This window comes from Engraulis encrasicolus, chromosome 23 (assembly GCF_034702125.1).
Source record: "Engraulis encrasicolus isolate BLACKSEA-1 chromosome 23, IST_EnEncr_1.0, whole genome shotgun sequence".
In the NCBI taxonomy this organism is placed as follows: domain Eukaryota; kingdom Metazoa; phylum Chordata; class Actinopteri; order Clupeiformes; family Engraulidae; genus Engraulis; species Engraulis encrasicolus.
In genome coordinates, this window is record NC_085879.1 from 30441633 (window position 1) to 30459765 (window position 18133).

Here is an 18133-nt window from a genome sequence, read left to right on the forward strand (position 1 = left end):
TGACAGACCTCCTGTCATGAAGAATATAAGGGAATAATAACCCATTAATGTACTCTCAATGGAATAACCTAATACCTGTATTTACAAGTAGTATTTAAATGCTGGTCAATTTAACAGCTTCGTTTCCTGATAAGCAAAAGACCAAACCAGTGAAACCACTGTAACTGAGATGAAATAAGATTGAAAAAACAATCAAAACAGCTGAGGTGATTAAATCCTGAAACCACACAACCAGACGATGGCGCACCTGTACAGAATGTACTGGAGTTTTGCTTTCCTCGTCGACCATCCAAGCACTTCCGCTTCCGGGACAAAGTTGAGACGAAGGGCCGCCGACATCAACACAACCTGAATAGAAATCCTCACTTTTTTGTTGCTTAAGGTACAAATCACAAAAACCTTGTCTGAAATACGATAGTGCCTTATTATTTGGCATGCAAAGGCTCGAGTGATAGCTCATTAACTGGTTTATTTTCTTGTTTAGCGGTTCAAATGAATTGAGGCGATGGCTCTGCACCGGTTGTTGATCGTCGATACAAAATTAAGCCCAAATTAAATGTCTGCACAGCCCTTTTCTTAGAAATAAGTGATGTCTGCATGTATGCTGATGTAATACTACTTGATAAGCACGTGCGTGCATTTAAACACACTTATTTGCATTTTGTAGAGGTGATCAAAGTAAGAAGGACAGACCATGCATCTCTATTCAAATCCATTTAGAGTGCAAACTGGAGATGTGTTACAGAGATTGTAAACCATACTGTAATACCAAATATTTTAGACCGTCCCTGGTAATACCAAGTAATTTTGCTTTATGTGAGAAGTAGTATCATGTATCTACAATAAAACTGTGAAACGGTAATTGTGGCCACTGGCCAGTAGGTAGACCAACTTGTTTCAGTCCAACTCGATGGGGTAAAACTGTTCTTTTCCACTCTGCCTAGGTGCCAAGCAGCAGCAGGAGGACGATGTCTGGCCAGAAGAGACCGTGCGATCCCAGCGGGTCCCTCTCTGGTGCTCCTCCGGAGAAGCGTCGTGAGAGGGAGATGGGTGGCGAGGAGACTGCCGGGGTCAGCGCGACAGCTGGAGGAAGCACTGCGGTGGAGACCGTCATCAAGCTCGGCGGAGTGTCCAATCCGGTAAGAAAGCGTAACCGAAAACTGAATATTGTTGACAATTTGCGGAGAGATGTGTCAGATGCATTGTGACAACACAGCAGACACGTACATGGTATTTGTTTTTGTACATGCAAGGGCACCGAATACACACACACACACACACACACACACACACACACACACACACACACACACACTCACACTCACACTCACACACATCTCAACCACTTGTACTGCGTACACCTACTGTGATTACCTCAGCCACTGGGTTTCACTTTACTAGTTGTGTTGATATTTGAGGCCCTCAACAGAGATCACAGTCCCTGCTTCCGTCCGTCTTTTACTTGGGCACATTCATGTTGTTCTGGCCAGTGTGCCTGTTCTCAATTCGTCCTTGTCCAGAAAAATCAGGACGCTGTGACAAACAAAAGCAACACAACACAAGATCCAAATCAGTAGCCTGATGGGTTGTAGCTTGGTAAGGGCTTGATGGTCAGTTGTTTCTGCCTCTGAGAAGTTCTTCCTCTTCATGGGACTAATTCAATTAAATCGTGTGTTCCATAGTTTTAGGAGATAAAAGGATGTTTCTGACCTGCTAGCTCAGTGGTTCTCAACCTTTTTTGAACAAACGCCCCCTTGGCCTCATCACAAGCCTTCCAGTGCCCCCTTGACCCCATCATGACGCCCCCCTTAGTTTAAAAAAATTAAATGGACTAATGGCCCCCATTGGCGATTAAAGCCGCAAGCGGCGATGACGGGCCCTCGCACCTACGTTGCAGGGCTGGGACATACCGCCAACGCCCCATCATCATTTTTTGTTTGTCTAAGCGAGATACACACAACTTACTTTCATGCAGCATGCACAGGCATCTAAGTCCTTTTTCATTTGCCAGACCAAGATCTGACCAGGAGCTTGGTGAAACGGCTATATCTCTAATTGATCTCATGCGATCTTTCTAACTGCTCCCTCTGATGCTGTTTATTTAAGCCCTATAGCTTCTTTCCCGTTGCTGTACCAAATTTAAAGGCAGGTCCTCAAAGGCTGGGAGAATTCATCAAAGGCATGGTTGCTGTTCAATTGTGTTTATAGTGGGTGCTGAAAGCTATGATTCCAGAGCTAAACTTGGGGCAGCCATGGCCCAATATTTTAGGTGGTGGTGTTAAGATCAGAGGGTTGCAGGTTTGAATCCCATCCTTTCTGCTCCCTACACCATCCCTGGCTGAAGTGCACTTGAGCACTTGAGCATCTTTAGGTGCAAAACTTACTATTCTTTGGACATACCAGTAAATATCAGTTTATTATTTAGTAAATATTCATGAAGAGATCACATTTGGCAATAGGCAGCACAGTTTCAATGAACAGCATTGTTGCACGCTGGCCACCATCCTACGCAGTGCACCTTGTAACTGTCTCTAATCACTGTTTCATTACACCTTCAGGAGGAGCAGGACATTAAAGCACTGCAGGCCAAAAATAGGAAACTGGGCGAGTCTCTCGATCAGAGACAGGTAAGTGTTTTGTTGGATTTTTTTCTCCTCCTTCTCTTTTTTTAATAGATCAGTCCTTTCTTTCAGCTATCGTCCCCTGAAAAGATATGGTATTGTTATTGCCCAGGGACCACAGATATAAATTAGCTTCTAGCTAACTCTGGTACTAAAGATATGTCGTTGCACTATAAGGCATCATCTGCAAAATGTATATTGATAGCCTTTTTGTAGTGGTGTGCATTGGCACTGCCCTTGCAATTCAATTTGATTACGATTCGGGAGATAACGATTTGATTCCAATTGATTTAGTCCGATTCAACAATGCATTGTGATGCATTAAGTTCATACTGAAAACAAGGTAAGTTTTTCATCAGTCATGAGGCAATACACGCAGTCAGATACGGAACATTTTATTGGCTGTTATGTGTATCACCCCTGCAATTTTCTGTGCTTTGACATGCTTAAATTTAACTCAAAAAGTTCATATGCTCTGGAAAAGCCCACGGAAGTAATTGAAACTTGAAAAATATGCTGCATCGATTATGGCATTTGCTGAATTGATTATTGAATTATCCATACCCGCATTGCATAATCGATTATTGTTGACACCACTACCTTTTTGTGTCTGTGTCTGTGTGTGTGCAGGTGATTGAGGATGAGCTGAGGGAGAGAGTGGAGAGGCTGGAGACTCGACAGGCCACAGATGACGCCAGCCTGCTGATCCTCAACAGATATTGGAACCAGGTAACATAGCAGAGCTATCTCCGATAATATGCGCTGTCTGCTGTGTGAATAACAGACATTGCTGTTTCATGAAATAAGGCCTCTGCTTTGTCTCAAATGGTGCACTTCTGTAAGTGCACTGATGTCTGGTGCGTAGTGCTCACAGTGCCCTTAGTCCAAGGGTTGCGGAACCTCTGTCTCGAGTGCTGTCTCTTACGGCTCTAGAGATCGTTTTATCTGGCCCCTGATATGATTTTAATGTTATGCAGCTTGAGCTTCACATGAAATATTGCATATTTTGTAAAGGAATCTTAGAAATTACATTTGCAATACAATTAGTTTATATTCAGGGGTGCTAGAGAAGGTGGGGTGTGTTTTAAAGGTGGATGCCTTCAATATAGGCCTAAAGTGCAGGGGGAAATCTTGGTTTGTGTTCATAGTATGGCCCTTTAGGACTTTAACGGCCCTCCGAAGACTTGATGTGGTCCTTTGAATGAAAAAGGTTCCCCACCCCTGCCTTAGTCTAAGGGATGGGCTAGCATAGCATTAGCTTGCCAAAATATCGGTTTGCTACTGTTTGTATTACACAGCTTCTCATGCTTGTATTTATATTTCCTTCATCCCAAATGGTAAATATGTCGCATACAATACATGAAGAGGTTAAATGTCTCATCAGCGTCACTTAAAGACACGGCTCTAGTGAAACAGACGTTTCTGTTTGGGTTTTATGTCGGCTTGTACTTATACTTAACCCCAAGATGCTCGGTGGTACCCTGCGTGGCAGCCACGGCCACCGGTGTGTGAATGTGAATGTGAATGGGTGAAGGTGAGGCATACAATGTAAAGCGCTTTGAGTGCTCGAATGAGTGTAAAAGAGCCATATAAATGCAGTCCATTTACCATTTACCAATCCATGGCTGAAGTGCAATTTCAGCACCCAACCCTACATTGCTCCAGTGACTATAACCAATACCCTGAATCATCAGACCCATCACGTTGGAGAAAAGCATCAGCTGGGTGTAATTGTAATGTAATAATATCTCTGTCTCTTCTGCTTGCTCTTTGTCCCGTCTTCCTCTCCTTGTTAGTTTGATGAGAACGTGCGCCTCATCACCCAGCGGTATGACCAGTCTGGCAACGAGCCAGCGGACAGCCACGTGCCTGAGGGGCGGAGCCTCAAGCCAGACACCCCGGAACCCGACGGAGACTCCAATCAGGAGAGGGCAAAGGACAGAGGTGACCAATCGGCCGCGAGCACTGCAATTGCATTTTAGTTGTCTCCATAAGACCCCCACGGTCCGTTTTCAAATTGATGGATTATTGTGGGAGACAATTGTCTGAATCAGTTCTTTCATTAGATGTAGCATCATCATTATACCAATGCTATTAATAATAGTCATCTGTGTTTTTGTTGTATAGCTCATAAGGGTGTAGCTCAAGATGCTTCACTGTTTGGCAAATGATATTGAGTGCTATGTGTGTGAAAGGGACAGAGAGAGGGGGTCACCTGAACAGTATGCACAATATCACAGACTATTTTCTATTACTGGAGTATGCAGTATTTCGAACGTAGGTTGTGCGTCTGTCTCCAGGCCAGCAGGGGGAGGTGTTAAGGTCCGTTCTGGCCACGCTGAGATGTAATATAATGTAATGGTAATTAATCTGTACTCTAGTTATTGAATTCATATGTAATATAATGTAATATTGACTCCTTTATGGTCTGTAGTTACTGAAGTTAGTTATTGTACTTGTCCAACAGGGGGAGGCATTGAGCTCCGTCCTGGCCACTATGTAATGCAATATAATGTAACACTGATTGTTCTGTTCTGTAGTGATATCTAAATGCAATGTAATATTGACTTTTTACATACTATCGTCATTGAAGTTAATAATACAATGCACTTTTGACCCCAGGCCAACAGGGGGAGGCGTCAAGCTCCTTCCTGGCCACGCTGGCCAGCAGCAGCAGCGAGGAGATGGAGGCGGAGCTGCAGGAGCGCGTGGAGTCCAGCTGCAAGCAGGCCGGCCGCGTGGTGGACGTCTACACCAGCCTCAAGGCCACCGTCGAACAGCTGAAGAAGACCGTCGACTCGGAGACAGGTGAGGACTGAGAGGAGTCGGGGTGGGCACCGTACCGTAGATGGTTACCGTGTGTGTGTGTGTGTGTGTGTGTGTGTGTGAGAGAGAGAGAGAATTGCATTGTTTTGTTGAACTCTATGGGTTCAACTGAAGGCCACCGTCGACCAGCTCAAGAAGGCTGTTGACTCGGAGACAGATGAGGGCCATTTGGGGAATGCCAATGTCCATGGTTGGGTCACGATTATTATTATTGAGGCACTTCGTAAGGGTTAACTGACGCTTTTTTATATATATCTAAAGTGATTAACAGATATTACAGGCTATTGGTTTACAGTCCCTGGAGCAATGTGGGGTTAGGTGCCTTGCTCAAGGGCACTTCAGCCATGGATGGCGGTGTCGGAAGAGGTAAGCACGGGATTCGAACCTGCAATCCTGTGATCTACAGTCCAACTCCCTAACCATTACAAGACGGCTGCCCGCACTTTGTGGATTAGATGCCCCAGATGTCCCCTCATGTGGCTGTGGTGTGTGTGTGCGTGCGTGCATGCGTGCGTGCCTGTGTGTGTGAGTTGCATTGTTTTGTTGAAATCTATGGGTCCAGCTGAAGAAGACGGTGAATACGAATTTTGGTGAGGAGGTGTGAGAGGCCACTTTGGGGCAGTTGTTGTGTCCGGACTGTTCTCTCGTTCAGTATAAAGTTCGATACGTGTGCGTGTGCGTGTGTTGCATTCAGGGATCTAATTTTTTTTTTCGTCAGCACCAGCCAAAATGGCTAGTAGATGTTAATCTTACTAGCCAAGCACATACTCACTAATGGGTCAAAATGCCAAGTAAGTTGGTCTTTTCTACCCGCAAAACTGAAATTGGCATTTGGCTGGTTGGCGGATGTTCCTTTAGAGCCCTGGTTGCATAGTATTGTTGGAACACGACTATAGACAGTGACGCCAGTGAGAGTGGGGACACTTTGGGAGGTGTCATGGTGTTCATGGTTATGTCCTCAGATGTTTTTGGTTCAAATCATGTGCTAAGTGTAGTGCATGCGTAACTGAGGTGTTCCCGTGCAGTCCGCTCCCTCTGGGTCTCGAACGCGCCACCTCCTCGTCAACGATTTGGCGCGGGTATGGGAGTCACAGCACGATACCGCTGAGCTAAAGGACCAGTCCGACAGCCCAGCGCTACCAATACTGTATGTGGCGTCGGGAGGGAGGTTTTTTTTTTCCTGGTCTTTTTGAATTTTATTTATGATGGGACAGTGAAGGTGGTGACAGGAAGCGAGTGGGGAGAGACAGGGAAGGGCCGGCAGAAGACCCGGGCCGGCAATCAAACCCGGGTCAGCCGCTTGGTAGACGAGTGCCCTACCATTTGGCCACGGCAGATACAGGGCCAGGGGGTAGGTTTGCTAACGTTCCACACCACACTGCTAGTTGGCCTCCGTTACACATGTCTGTCTAACCATATCCTGTTTTGCACCTCACCAGAGGGGAGCCTGTGGGAGGCGGCCACACAGCTGAGCTCTCTGCTGACCAGTGAGAACGAGCGCCTACGCCAGCTGACCGACAGCCTCAAGCAGAAGCACAGCCAGATGACCAGCGAGGTAAAGCACAAGATATGATAGCCGTAGCCATGGGTAAGCGGTTAGGGTGTCAGACTTGTAGCTCAAAGGTTGCCAGTTCGACTTCCGGCACGCTTGGTTGCTGGGGTGAGTAATTAACCAGTGCTCTACCCCATCCTTCTCCATGACTGATACCTTGTGTAAGTGCAGTGAAGTACCCTTTCCACGCTCCGCCATTCACGAGGCGAGTACATTCCGATTCCAGTTCTGTCTGATACACTTTAACGGAAATGATGGTTGGTCGCGTGTCATTACAGTTTACCAACCGCCAATTCATCACGGAAGGCACTGTTCGTTATACTGACACTTTAAAGTTACCCCTGCATCTAATGCACATGGCGACTGTCTTTGGAATCAAAACTACCGGTATGCTGTTATCACGGAGATTCAGCAGTTTGACAGATCTGACACTCAACTACGTAACAAACATGGCTGCCGTTGAGTGCGAAAAGTGTACAGTAACTCCACACTTCAAAAAATTGCCGTTTTGGGGGCATTATCCGGGTAATTTACAGTACACTTTACAGTCGCGATTAGAAATGGAACACCCTGTGTACCCAAGCACAGTGCGGAAAGGGCGGAAAGTACGAGTATTGGAACACACCATGAGGCACCATGAGCATGGTACTGCCCTGCCGCATTGCGCACTGCGCACTTGCCTTGCACACATTATTTGCTTCAGCTGATGGTAATTAACAGACTTCAGTCAGGTTGATGAAGTAATTAGTGAAAACACCTGTGTTCATTCTGAGCTCAATGGCAATCCACAGCACGGCAATCTACTTTCTCAAGCCAGGTTTTCCACTGAGTTTAATTTAAGGTGTACCATATAAAGTCAAGCTGGAATAAACATATAAAGTTTATTCAAGTTTTCTAATGTGGATATTTGCCAGTTTGACTGTTAGTGGTGACCATTTCTATGTGTATTTTGATCATCACGGAAGGTGTATTTGTCATACTAGTCAAGGTGTATGGATGTTTGTACTGATTGTGTGTTAATCTTCTTCTCTCTCTGCAGTCTCGATCTCTGGGGCGTGCGGCGACGCGGGCGGATAAGCGCATCGGGGAGCTGCAGGTGATGGTCGAGGAACTGCAGTGGGACATGGAGAAGATCAGACGCAGAGAGAACAGGCTCAACACACACCTCGGAGAGGTGCTGGAACGGGTAAGGAAAGGGGGCCGTCTTTGTGTGGGCTGGGTTTGATTGTGCAGTGGTTGCTGAAGAGGCATGCTATCCAGCTTTATTATCCATTAGGTACATGGGCACCGCTATGCTAGCATTGGAGTTTGCACTGAATTTCCGGTTACGCAGAATGACCATGATTAGACGGAACCAGCCGACTGGAAATTCTGCGAGAAAAATGGGCTTGACCTAATTCGCATGAACGGCGTGACATGTGCCATGTGCGTTACGCCCTTTTTTGGGGGAAAACATTAGGGGGAAAGCCAATGCAAGTCAATTGGTGGTGTTGGGAAAGAATAAACGAAAGGCAAGGACCTGTAGACTAGCGTTGTTCACGCTCAACATGCCGAAAACGTGTTTTGTTGCCGGCTGTTGAAATAATATATCCAAACAGCTGTGGCTGAAGCATGGACTGTGATACTTTAGGCTAGCCGATGTAGCATATAAGTTAATGAGACATTCGGTATGTTTCCACCAAAAAGGGGCGTAACACACATTCACAAGCAAAGCATCCAGATGACCGCTCATGCGTATAAGGTGGATACTGAGTTAGAGAGTTCACAGCCATCATGGTAGTGTGCACCAGGTAAAGAGTTGAAGGTTGGAGACAAAGGGCACACTTCATTATCCTAACTCCCGTCCTTGACCTGTGCTTTCGATCTCGTGGGAGTTTGGAATGGAATAATGGAATGGACCCAAAGAGAAGACGAGCTACTCTCATAATATTGATGTAATAATAGAAATAATAGAAAAACTCTCGTAATAGAAGCAGTGAAGTTATGAAACACTCCCTGTTCAGCGTTCAAACACGGTGCATGGAGCTGTGGCTGTCTGTCATAACTCTCTTCAGTGGTTCCTCATGCAGGTGTCTGAAAACATGGATTCATCTCACCTCCACTGTGTTTCTCCACAGGTGAACAGCAAAGGCTACAAAGTGTGTGGAGAAGCCAGCAGCGTCTGTGGGACCATTACCATCAACAAGAGGAAGGTGGGTGCGCTAAAATGTTTGTAACTGAAATAATTAGCTCAGATCTATCCAGTGCTTTGCACATGAAAAAATACATATTTACAGACTATTTATTTATACAAGTAGACTTTATTCTTCCTCCTCTCTCTAATCCTCCTCTCCTTGCCTCCATTTTTCCCATTGTGTGCAGTTTGAAGAGATGAACAGTGAGCTGGAGGAGAACACAGAGTTGGCAGAGAACCGACTGGTAGAACTGCAGAAGCTGCAGCAGGACCTGCAGACTGTTCAGCAGGAGAACCAGAACATGAGGGTGAGTACTCTAGAACCAGAACATGATGGTGAGTACTCTAGAACCAGAACATGAGGGTGAGTACTCTAGAACCAGAACATGAGGGTGAGTACTCTAGAACCAGAACATGAGGGTGAGTACTCTGGTCAGATTCACACTCCAGGGGCCTCATTCATCATCAGTTTGTAGAACGCCTTCTAAATTGTGTCATATAAGTGAAATAAAGATGTTCGCAAGTACAGAAAAATCAGGATTTATCAAACGTGCGTTGACCGCTCCTACGCACACCTCTGCAATGATAAATACCACACCTTCCAAATCACTGTGCACGCACCCACTCTGGGTCATTTGCATCCCGAAACGCCTCTAAGTAACCATATACATGGTATTAAAATTCATTTAAATGCCATGTTAATTTGAAAGCACCACCCTGTTTGGAAAAATGCAGATTGACGCGTCACATGAAGCGCTGGCGGGAAGCGCCGTGATGGAAACATTGCCGTGGCATAACTGGAGGTGCTTTCGACAGGAGGAGGACAGTGTTTCACAATGAGTAAAAGAAGGAAACGCACATGGCCGTAAGCACTGTCAAATAGGACACAGTCATACTCCATTGCAATTCCAAGCAAACCGTATCAACCGGTCAATATCATTTGCAATTTCATGTTTCTTCCACTCGTACACATGGTCTGAGATATTCGTAGATTTAGGCACCTTTCCATGCTCAAGTACATACTCATAAATCCCTCACTTTTTAAAAAATATATTTTTAGGGGCTTTTATGCCTTTGTTTGATAGGACAGTCTGAGATGGTGACAGGAAGCGAGTGGGACAGAGAGACAGGGTGGGATCGGGAAATGACCCCGGCCGGACTCGAACTGGGGTCCCCTTGGCCATGCAAGCCCAAATGTGGGGGCTTAGCGCGCTGCGCCACAGCGCCCCCCCCATAAATCCCTCACTTTGCTCAGTAATGAATGCACGCATGCTTTAGGCACAGATCTGTTTGTAAGAACACATGATAAATGAGCGCCCAGAAGAATATTCTTGTCTTCTAATGATGCTGAGAGAATTGAATTCTCACAACTGATGGAGATCTCTTTCTCTGTTTCTTTCTTTATCTTTCTTTTTTTCTGCATTTCTTTTTGTCTTTCTCCCCGTTTGCTTTCTATTAACCTCTTCTGTCTGTCTGTCTGTCTCTCTCTCTCTCTCTCTCTCTCTCTCTCTCTCTCTCTCTCTCCCTCCCTCCCTCCCTCCCCCCCCTATCTCTCTCTCTCCTCTCCTCTCCTCTTCTCTCTCTCTCTCTCTCCTCTCTCATCTCTCCTCTCCTCTCCCCTCTCTCCTCTCCTCCCTCTCTCTCTCTCTCTCTCTCTCTCCTCTCTCTCCTCCCTCTCTCTCTCTCTCTCTCTCTCTCTCTCTCTCTCTCTCTCTCTCCCTCCCTCTCTCCCTCCTCCAGATGGAGCTGGTGTGTCGTGCGGAGGGTGTGGTGAGGGACAGTGCTGAGTACCGGTGTCTGCAGTCCCAGTTCTCCGTGCTGTATAACGAGTCTCTGATCCTGAAGGCCCAGCTGGACGAGATCAGGGCACGCCTCAACACCACCAGGACCGCACGCCTACGACAACTAGACCACATGGAGGTAGCGTATAGCATGCGTACGTGTGTGTGTGTGTGTGTGTGCGTGTGCTGTGCGAATTTAACTGTCTTAACCAGACGACCAGACAAATATGCCCCCCCCACACACACACACATACACACACTTTTTACGCTATTCTGAGAGGGAATACGCTGTTCCAGAAGGAGATGTTTGTGGAACAAGAAATTAAACATACTGACTGGACTGAGGACACCATCAGGAATGCCTGTGTCTGTGGCGCCCACTTCATATCTGAAGTTATTGTGATCATCCATTTTCTTATTTCGGAGAAACACCCGGCTAGATGTGCAGTAAAAGTGCAACTATACAGTACATGGTCACTCCTGCTCCAACAATACGCACGCAGCCTGATTGCGTCACGTCTGTGTACAAACAGTGAAAGGGTGTATTAAAGGGGTATGCCACTATTTTGGGGCTTAATACAGTTAAAATCGTTGGCCGTAGCTAAGCTAGTGAAAGTCAATGCATCCGTGTAGCATACACACATGCTACAGTGATGCATTGACTTTCACTAGCTTAGCTACATTTTCCCTCTTTTAACTTGTCTTAAAGCAAGACAACGCCTAACATGAAAAACAAGACACTTCACCACCTTTACAAACCCTGGCCAATGATTTTAACTGTATTAAGCCCCAAAATAGTGGCATACCCCTTTAAGCCAAGTATATTTCTCTCTGTTTTAGAATGACGAGGTGTCGCTGCAGCGTAAGGTACGTACAGAGGTGATCCAGCTGGAGGACACGTTGGCGCAGGTGCGCAAGGAGTACGAGATGCTGAGGATAGAGTTCGAACAGACGCTCGCCGCCAACGAACAAGCAGGTACCTCGCTCTCTCACGCTGCCATTCTTCCATGCTGTATTTTCTACCTTTCTCTCTCTCTCTCTCTCTCTCTCTCTCTCTCTCTCTCTCTGCCTCCCTCCCTCCCTTTCACAATCTATTGCTCTCTATTTATCTCTCTCTACCTGCGGAACTCAGAAAGTCTTTTCATGTACTTATTCACACTAAGTGCATGTCTTTCTTTCTAAGTGCATGTGATTGCATTGCAACCAACAATAGTACCCATTGCAATTAGAAGTTATGGCTCAGGCCCTGCCGTGGCACAATTGGTAGGGCACTGCACTGTTATGCTGGGGACTCTGGTTCGATTCCCGCCCTGAGGTCATGTCCCGATCCTCCCCCGTCTCTTTCTCCCACTCATTTGCTGTCCCATTCTTCACCATCACATATATACAAATAAAGTTGAACTGAAGTTGAAGTTGAGCTGAAAAAAACAAAATAAAATAAAAACTTTGTTGATAACTTTGATTGATGGAATATACGATGATTGAGCAGAGCGAATGTCTTATATCTGATCATCTCTGATCCGTTAGCCAGGTAATGACTATGTCCCTCCCCTTTGCCCCACCCCTGGCCCCCCAGGGCCAATCAACCGTGAGATGCGGCACCTCATCAGCACGCTGCAGACCCACAACCAGCAGATGAAGGCCGAGGTCATCAAGTTCAAACTACGCCTGAGGGAGGCACAGCAGGACCTCAATGTGGTGAGAAATGGATTGAAAGTTCAAAAAAGAAAAACACGTACATCCGTCTCAAAATGTTTTGGGTGCACAGGGTGTATGCAGGGTTTTAAAAAGTATTAAAAGGTGATAAATGAAAAAGCCAAAATTGAATGGCCTTAAAAGTAGTAAATTTGCACAAAATGTATTATTTTTTTAAAAACGAGGTATTATTTTTTGTAGTTGTACCATTTTGACAAAAAAAATTGATTGATTCCGTATCTGAGGACAGTATGAGGGCAGTCATGTGTATGTGGTTAGGGCGTCAGGTTGCCAACCTGCCAGGTTGGTGGGGGAAGTAATTAACCAGTGCTCTCCCTCATCCTCCTCCATGACTGAGGTACCTGAGCATGATACCGTCCCACCGCACTGCCCCATTTTGGACGTCTTTTTGCAAAAAAACGAAAGTGTATGTAATGTTACGGAGGTAGAAATTACAAAAGATGTCTTGTTAATACTCGCATCGGAGTGTCGTGATGGTTGTAAAAAATCTTAAGGTAGTGAAAAAGGGTATTAAATGGTAGTAAATTTGACTTTAAGATTGGTGTATATACCCTGGTGCAGGACTAGCAAAGTCACGTGAAAACTGAAAATAAAGTCTGTACACCAAGCTCCCATTTCTCTTAATTTAATGTTACGCTCACATTAAATTAAGAGAAATGGGAGCTTGGTGTGCGGACTTAATATTCAGTTTTCATGAGAAATGGATTGACGACTTTTTAGATGCGTCTCTATAAGAGGGTATGTCAGTCTGTCCGTCTGCCTGTCCGTCTGAAATGCATTCTTGAAGTTGTTATGCCCTCCTGTGTCCACTTTGTCTGCCTGTCGGACTTGTTTGAACTGAAGACTTCTTGTTTGTGACAGGGTTTGAATGGAAAAGTCTGAATGTGAAAAATGTCAAACAGAGAGAAAGAAAGAACTGGAGTTGTGACAGATTGATTGATTGAGGATGAAGTGAAGAAATGTGACTGACTTTGTTTGTGTAACAGAGGGATTTATTGAGAAAGATGATGTATAAATGAGTGTTGAAAGGAAGATAGATGTACACCTTTAAGATATTTCAGAGAAAGAGAAATAAGTGAGAGTCCAGCATAATTGTAGCCTAGTGAACTAGACGAACCTGCCTAGCGGGCAAAAATAATCTTGCCCGGTGAGTCTATGGCTGGGGACATGCTTTCTGTGGGCCTTAAGTTATGATCATACACACTTGCTTCAGAACGATCAGAGCACAACACACAATACTGGAGGTATTATGTAGGGGGCAGATGGCATCCCTTCTTTAACTCTACCACAAACTCAACATGGAAGAGTTGGAAGATCGCCCCCTCGTGGTTCTGTCAATACTGCACTGTATACTACACACGCCGTCCTCGGCTTACATTGTGTCTGATGCTCTACCGCCCACAAAATTGACATAAAATCCTTGTATCATGGCAATGCGTTTGTGGACGAAAAACGTGTATCCTGCAGCCAAGCATGGCCCAGCCCAGCCCACCAATCACAACGCAAGATTTATTATTTATTATTTTATTCTTTTGTTTCAATTGAATCATTGAAAATCAGGATGTCTGAAGCTCGCACTCAGTAAAAAAAAATAAAAAAAAATAAAATAAAAATGCCTATATGTAAGTGGGTTTTTAATGATCCAGTTTTGCACCGAGGATGGGGTCACCCGAAACATTTGCACATTTGTAAATAGCACGGCATTGTGCGATCATTAAAAACCCGTTCACATATGGGCATCTTTTTTTAGTTTTTTTTTTCTACTGAGTGCGAGCTTCAGACATCCTGGGGTGGATTTCTCGAAACTATAGTTGCTAACTATGTTAGCTACTTTGTTGTTTCCCATTGGCAACTACCCAAGTTGCTAACTGGCTAACAACTATGCTTTCGAGAAACGCACCCCTGATTTTGAATGACTATAACCAAAGCGAACGTACCACCACATAATAGCCACATTGAAAGGCGCAGGCCCTCCCTTTGATTACAGTGTTTGTTTCAATTGAATCAATCGTGCACATTTGCAACACACCGTTACTGCCGCCGACCAAGTTTGAGTTTAGATGTCTGTGTTTCCAAGAATTCCCCATTTGCCAGTCAGTAACCATTTTGTGTGTGTGTGCTTGTGTGTGTGTGTGTGCGCAGCACCGGGCAGCAAAAGGCAACACCGTGCTCCAATCCCAGTCGAGCACGGAGCTGGACGTGAAGGAGGAGACCACGTCCCCCCTCACCCCGGCCACTGGGGACGCCACCGTCAAGACGGAGTCCGACAACGACTCAGCCACGCCCAACAGCACAGGTGAAGCCTGATTGGATCTTTCTACGTAATGCTTCTCACCATAACCTCAGTGTTATTGTTTGTGGAAACCCAAACTGACAAAACCGGCATAAAGATGGCACAAAAATATTTTAAGAGCTAGCCAGGTTGTTGCCGGTCAAGGCATGTTCAGGCTGACAAAATAATGCCAGTGCCCGTTCCCACACCTAATCTCGAACTGCGACGACGACATTGACATCAGCAGGTTCATCCAGGTAACAAATGGTCCCATGCGGAAAAGTTCAAAGCTAGGGGTGCTAGGGGTTTCTCGACAACATCGTTGCTAACTAAAGCCGGGCATACACTGTGCGATATTTTCGCTCGTGGGTATTAAGCTCCTGCTCACACTGCACGATGGAATTTCACTATTTAAAAGTTCACATCTCACGACTCACGCCCTCACACTATACGAGCCGACAGTCGGATGCGAGCCAAATGCTTCCACTGCGCGACGCGACAGGCATGTTTCCCCGGTATGCAGAGGAGGGAACATGCGCACCTGAGGTGGAGATGAGGTCGCGCTCAACAGCAAATCGCACGGCCCTATTCATTTGTGCACGTGAAGTGTCAAATCGGGTCGTAGCACTGCTTTAACTGTGCGATTTACGCAGGAGCCACGACCTGGATATCAAACAGTTTTGATTTTCTTGCGACCCCGCGATTGCACGATCGTGAGGCGAAATCGCTTGTCGTTACCCCATGTACACTGCACGATGCGAGACTCACGATTGACCTGCGATTGAGCAAGAAATCGGCCCGACTCCCAAAAAGTCGCGCGAGTGCCAAATCGGGGCAAAATAGGGGCAAAAGTCGCACAGTGTAAGCCCAGCTCAAGTTAGCTACTTACTTGGTTGCAATGCAATTTCCCATTGGCAACCAACTTAGTTGCTAACTGGCTAGCAGCGATGCTTTCCAGAACCAGGGCCCAGGTATGAACGAGGGTGGTTCACAGGTGAGCACTTCAGTTCCGAACATAACTGGTACAGGCACGGGCACCGTTCTTGTTAACCTGAAAACAGTACCAGTTACTCTGCTCAGTTTTACTTCACTCTAGCTCCGAGGTTTTCAAATGTAAAATGAAACCAGATAATTCATCAGGCTACCAAAGAGCAACACAGGGCATCTAGCTATGACCATTGAAAGATAGTACTATCATGGGTTCTAAACCGCTGCTGTTACTCAGCTCATGGGTTTGAACTCAAGCTCAAGCTCCGCTCAAGACATTCTGATTGGATTTGGCTGAACACAGTCATTGGCTGAAACTTCTCATAGCTCATTGCCACGACATTAACAGAATTGTAACTTTCTCCCGAGACTCAAAACAAAATGAAAATAGTGCTGTACTTTTGCCAATTTTGGCCTGAACATCACCTTTCACTAGTTTCTCAGCCTCTTGTTCTTTCTCTGATATTTATTTTGTTTGTTTACGGATCTTTCTTCCAGGCGCCTCTGTCAAAGCGGAGCCCGGCACAGAGCCGGAGATGGCCGTCAAGGAGGAGGAGAAGGAGAAAGGGGAGCGGGAAAAGGAGAAGCCAGAGCGAGAGAAGAAGGAAGAGAAGGAGAAAGAGAAAGAGGTGAAACAGGAGAAGCCTGAAAAGCAAGAGAAGCAGGAGCGCGAGAGAGAGAAGGAGAAGGAGAGGGTGACGAGGGGAAGTGTGAGCGTCAAGGAGGAGCGCGACCGGGCCGGCACCAGCAGCAGCCAATCGGAAGAGAGCGCGGCGGAGCGCTGCGCCGTGATTGGAGGAGGAGGAGGACCACCAAAGAGGAAGGAGCTAGAGCAGCTGAAAATGCTCCGCGCCGAGCTCAAGTAGGATTCCCATTGGTTTTTACTGTTGTTTTAAAGGTGCACTGTGTAGAATGGTGGCCAGAGTAGGTAGCCATTGCAACCATGCTGCTCATTGGAACTGCGCTGCCTATTGCCAGTTTTGATGTTTTCATGAATATTTACTCTATAACAAACTAATATATGCCAGTATAACCAAGGTACAGTAAATGTCAAAATGGCGAAAAAGGAGAAGATCCACCTTTTCATGTATAAAAAGAAAAATTTTCCTTCGAAAATTTGATGAATTTGATGGTAGCGGTAACTATTCGTGAAAATTCAGCATGTGTGAATGGGCAGCACGAATTCTGGAAAGAAACTAAAAAAAAATATTACAGTGCACCTTTAAGAACTGATATAATTCTCATGCCTCTTCTCATGGAACTTAATAGACCAAACTTGCGACATTGATCTATATGAAGATACAAGACAAAAAAGTATGTAATGAGGCCCTGCCGTGGCCAACCGATGGAGCACTCGCCTGCCATGCGGCCGACCCAGGTTCGATTCCCGGCCCGGGTCATTTGCCAACCCCTCCCCATCTCTCTCCCCATTTGCTTCCTCTCCACCTCTCATACTGTCCTATCATCAATAAAGTTGAAAAAGACAAAAAAAATATTTTAAAAAGTATGTAATGAATGCTGTAATGATGACATGATAAATGATGATGACAAGAACTTGATTTAATTCGCATTTAGAACTGATTTAATTTGCATGTGAAACCTTGTTCTCATATTGTTTCATGCCTCTTCTCATGAAACATAATAGACCAAACTTGCATACAGACATTGACCTACAAACCCCAACTCCGATGAAGTTGGGACGTTTGGTAAACAGTGAATAAAATCAAAATGCTATCATTTTCAAAACATTCAATCTATTCTTTAGATGGAGAATAGTGAAAAGACAACATATTAACTGTTAAAACTGAGAAAAAATATTGTTTTGGGGGACATATGTACTCATTTCTAATTTGATAAATCCAACACGTCTCAAAAGAGTTGGGACGGGGACAATAAATGGCAGCAAATGTCGAGGAAGACTAAAAACAAAACAAAAGACAACACTTAACAGTTAAATACATTAACCGATGAGATGATTTTATATAAAAAACAGTGTTAATTCCTATCTTGGACATGATTTCACCAGCTTAAATGGTGGGTGTATTCCTTGTCATGTTTTGCAATGTTTTCCTTTCTGTAGTGCTTACAGTGTGACAGGTCTTGACCAAAAACCCACCATTTTATCACCTGCTGGTCCTTATGATGGAGCCAAACTGTTAAAACATAGTAGAGAATGCAATTTGACCTTACTATGTGGCAGTAATC

The 18133-nt window shown here is 45.3% G+C and overlaps 2 protein-coding genes across 3 annotated transcripts in view; one reads left to right on the top strand and one right to left on the bottom strand.

The window, feature by feature from the left end:
- The window catches only part of LOC134440116 (uncharacterized), a 209537-nt gene that overhangs the window by 115329 nt on the left and 76075 nt on the right, over window positions 1-18133 (bottom strand). The window lies entirely within an intron of this gene.
- The window catches only part of rnf20 (ring finger protein 20, E3 ubiquitin protein ligase), a 28040-nt gene continuing 10197 nt past the window's right edge, over window positions 291-18133 (top strand). The window contains exons 1-15 of one of the 2 annotated variants that reach the window (XM_063190687.1): window positions 291-382; window positions 945-1139; window positions 2559-2627; window positions 3252-3350; window positions 4418-4565; window positions 5244-5429; window positions 6887-7002; window positions 8039-8185; window positions 9117-9191; window positions 9361-9480; window positions 10913-11092; window positions 11794-11929; window positions 12530-12651; window positions 14812-14965; window positions 16427-16790. In XM_063190687.1, coding sequence (XP_063046757.1) covers window positions 969-1139; window positions 2559-2627; window positions 3252-3350; window positions 4418-4565; window positions 5244-5429; window positions 6887-7002; window positions 8039-8185; window positions 9117-9191; window positions 9361-9480; window positions 10913-11092; window positions 11794-11929; window positions 12530-12651; window positions 14812-14965; window positions 16427-16790 — 2087 coding nt within the window. In that variant the 5' untranslated portion in view covers window positions 291-382; window positions 945-968. Of the gene's footprint in view, window positions 383-944; window positions 1140-2558; window positions 2628-3251; window positions 3351-4417; window positions 4566-5243; window positions 5430-6886; window positions 7003-8038; window positions 8186-9116; window positions 9192-9360; window positions 9481-10912; window positions 11093-11793; window positions 11930-12519; window positions 12652-14811; window positions 14966-16426; window positions 16791-18133 lie in introns of both variants that reach the window. The other variant, XM_063190686.1, reaches the window with a different exon arrangement.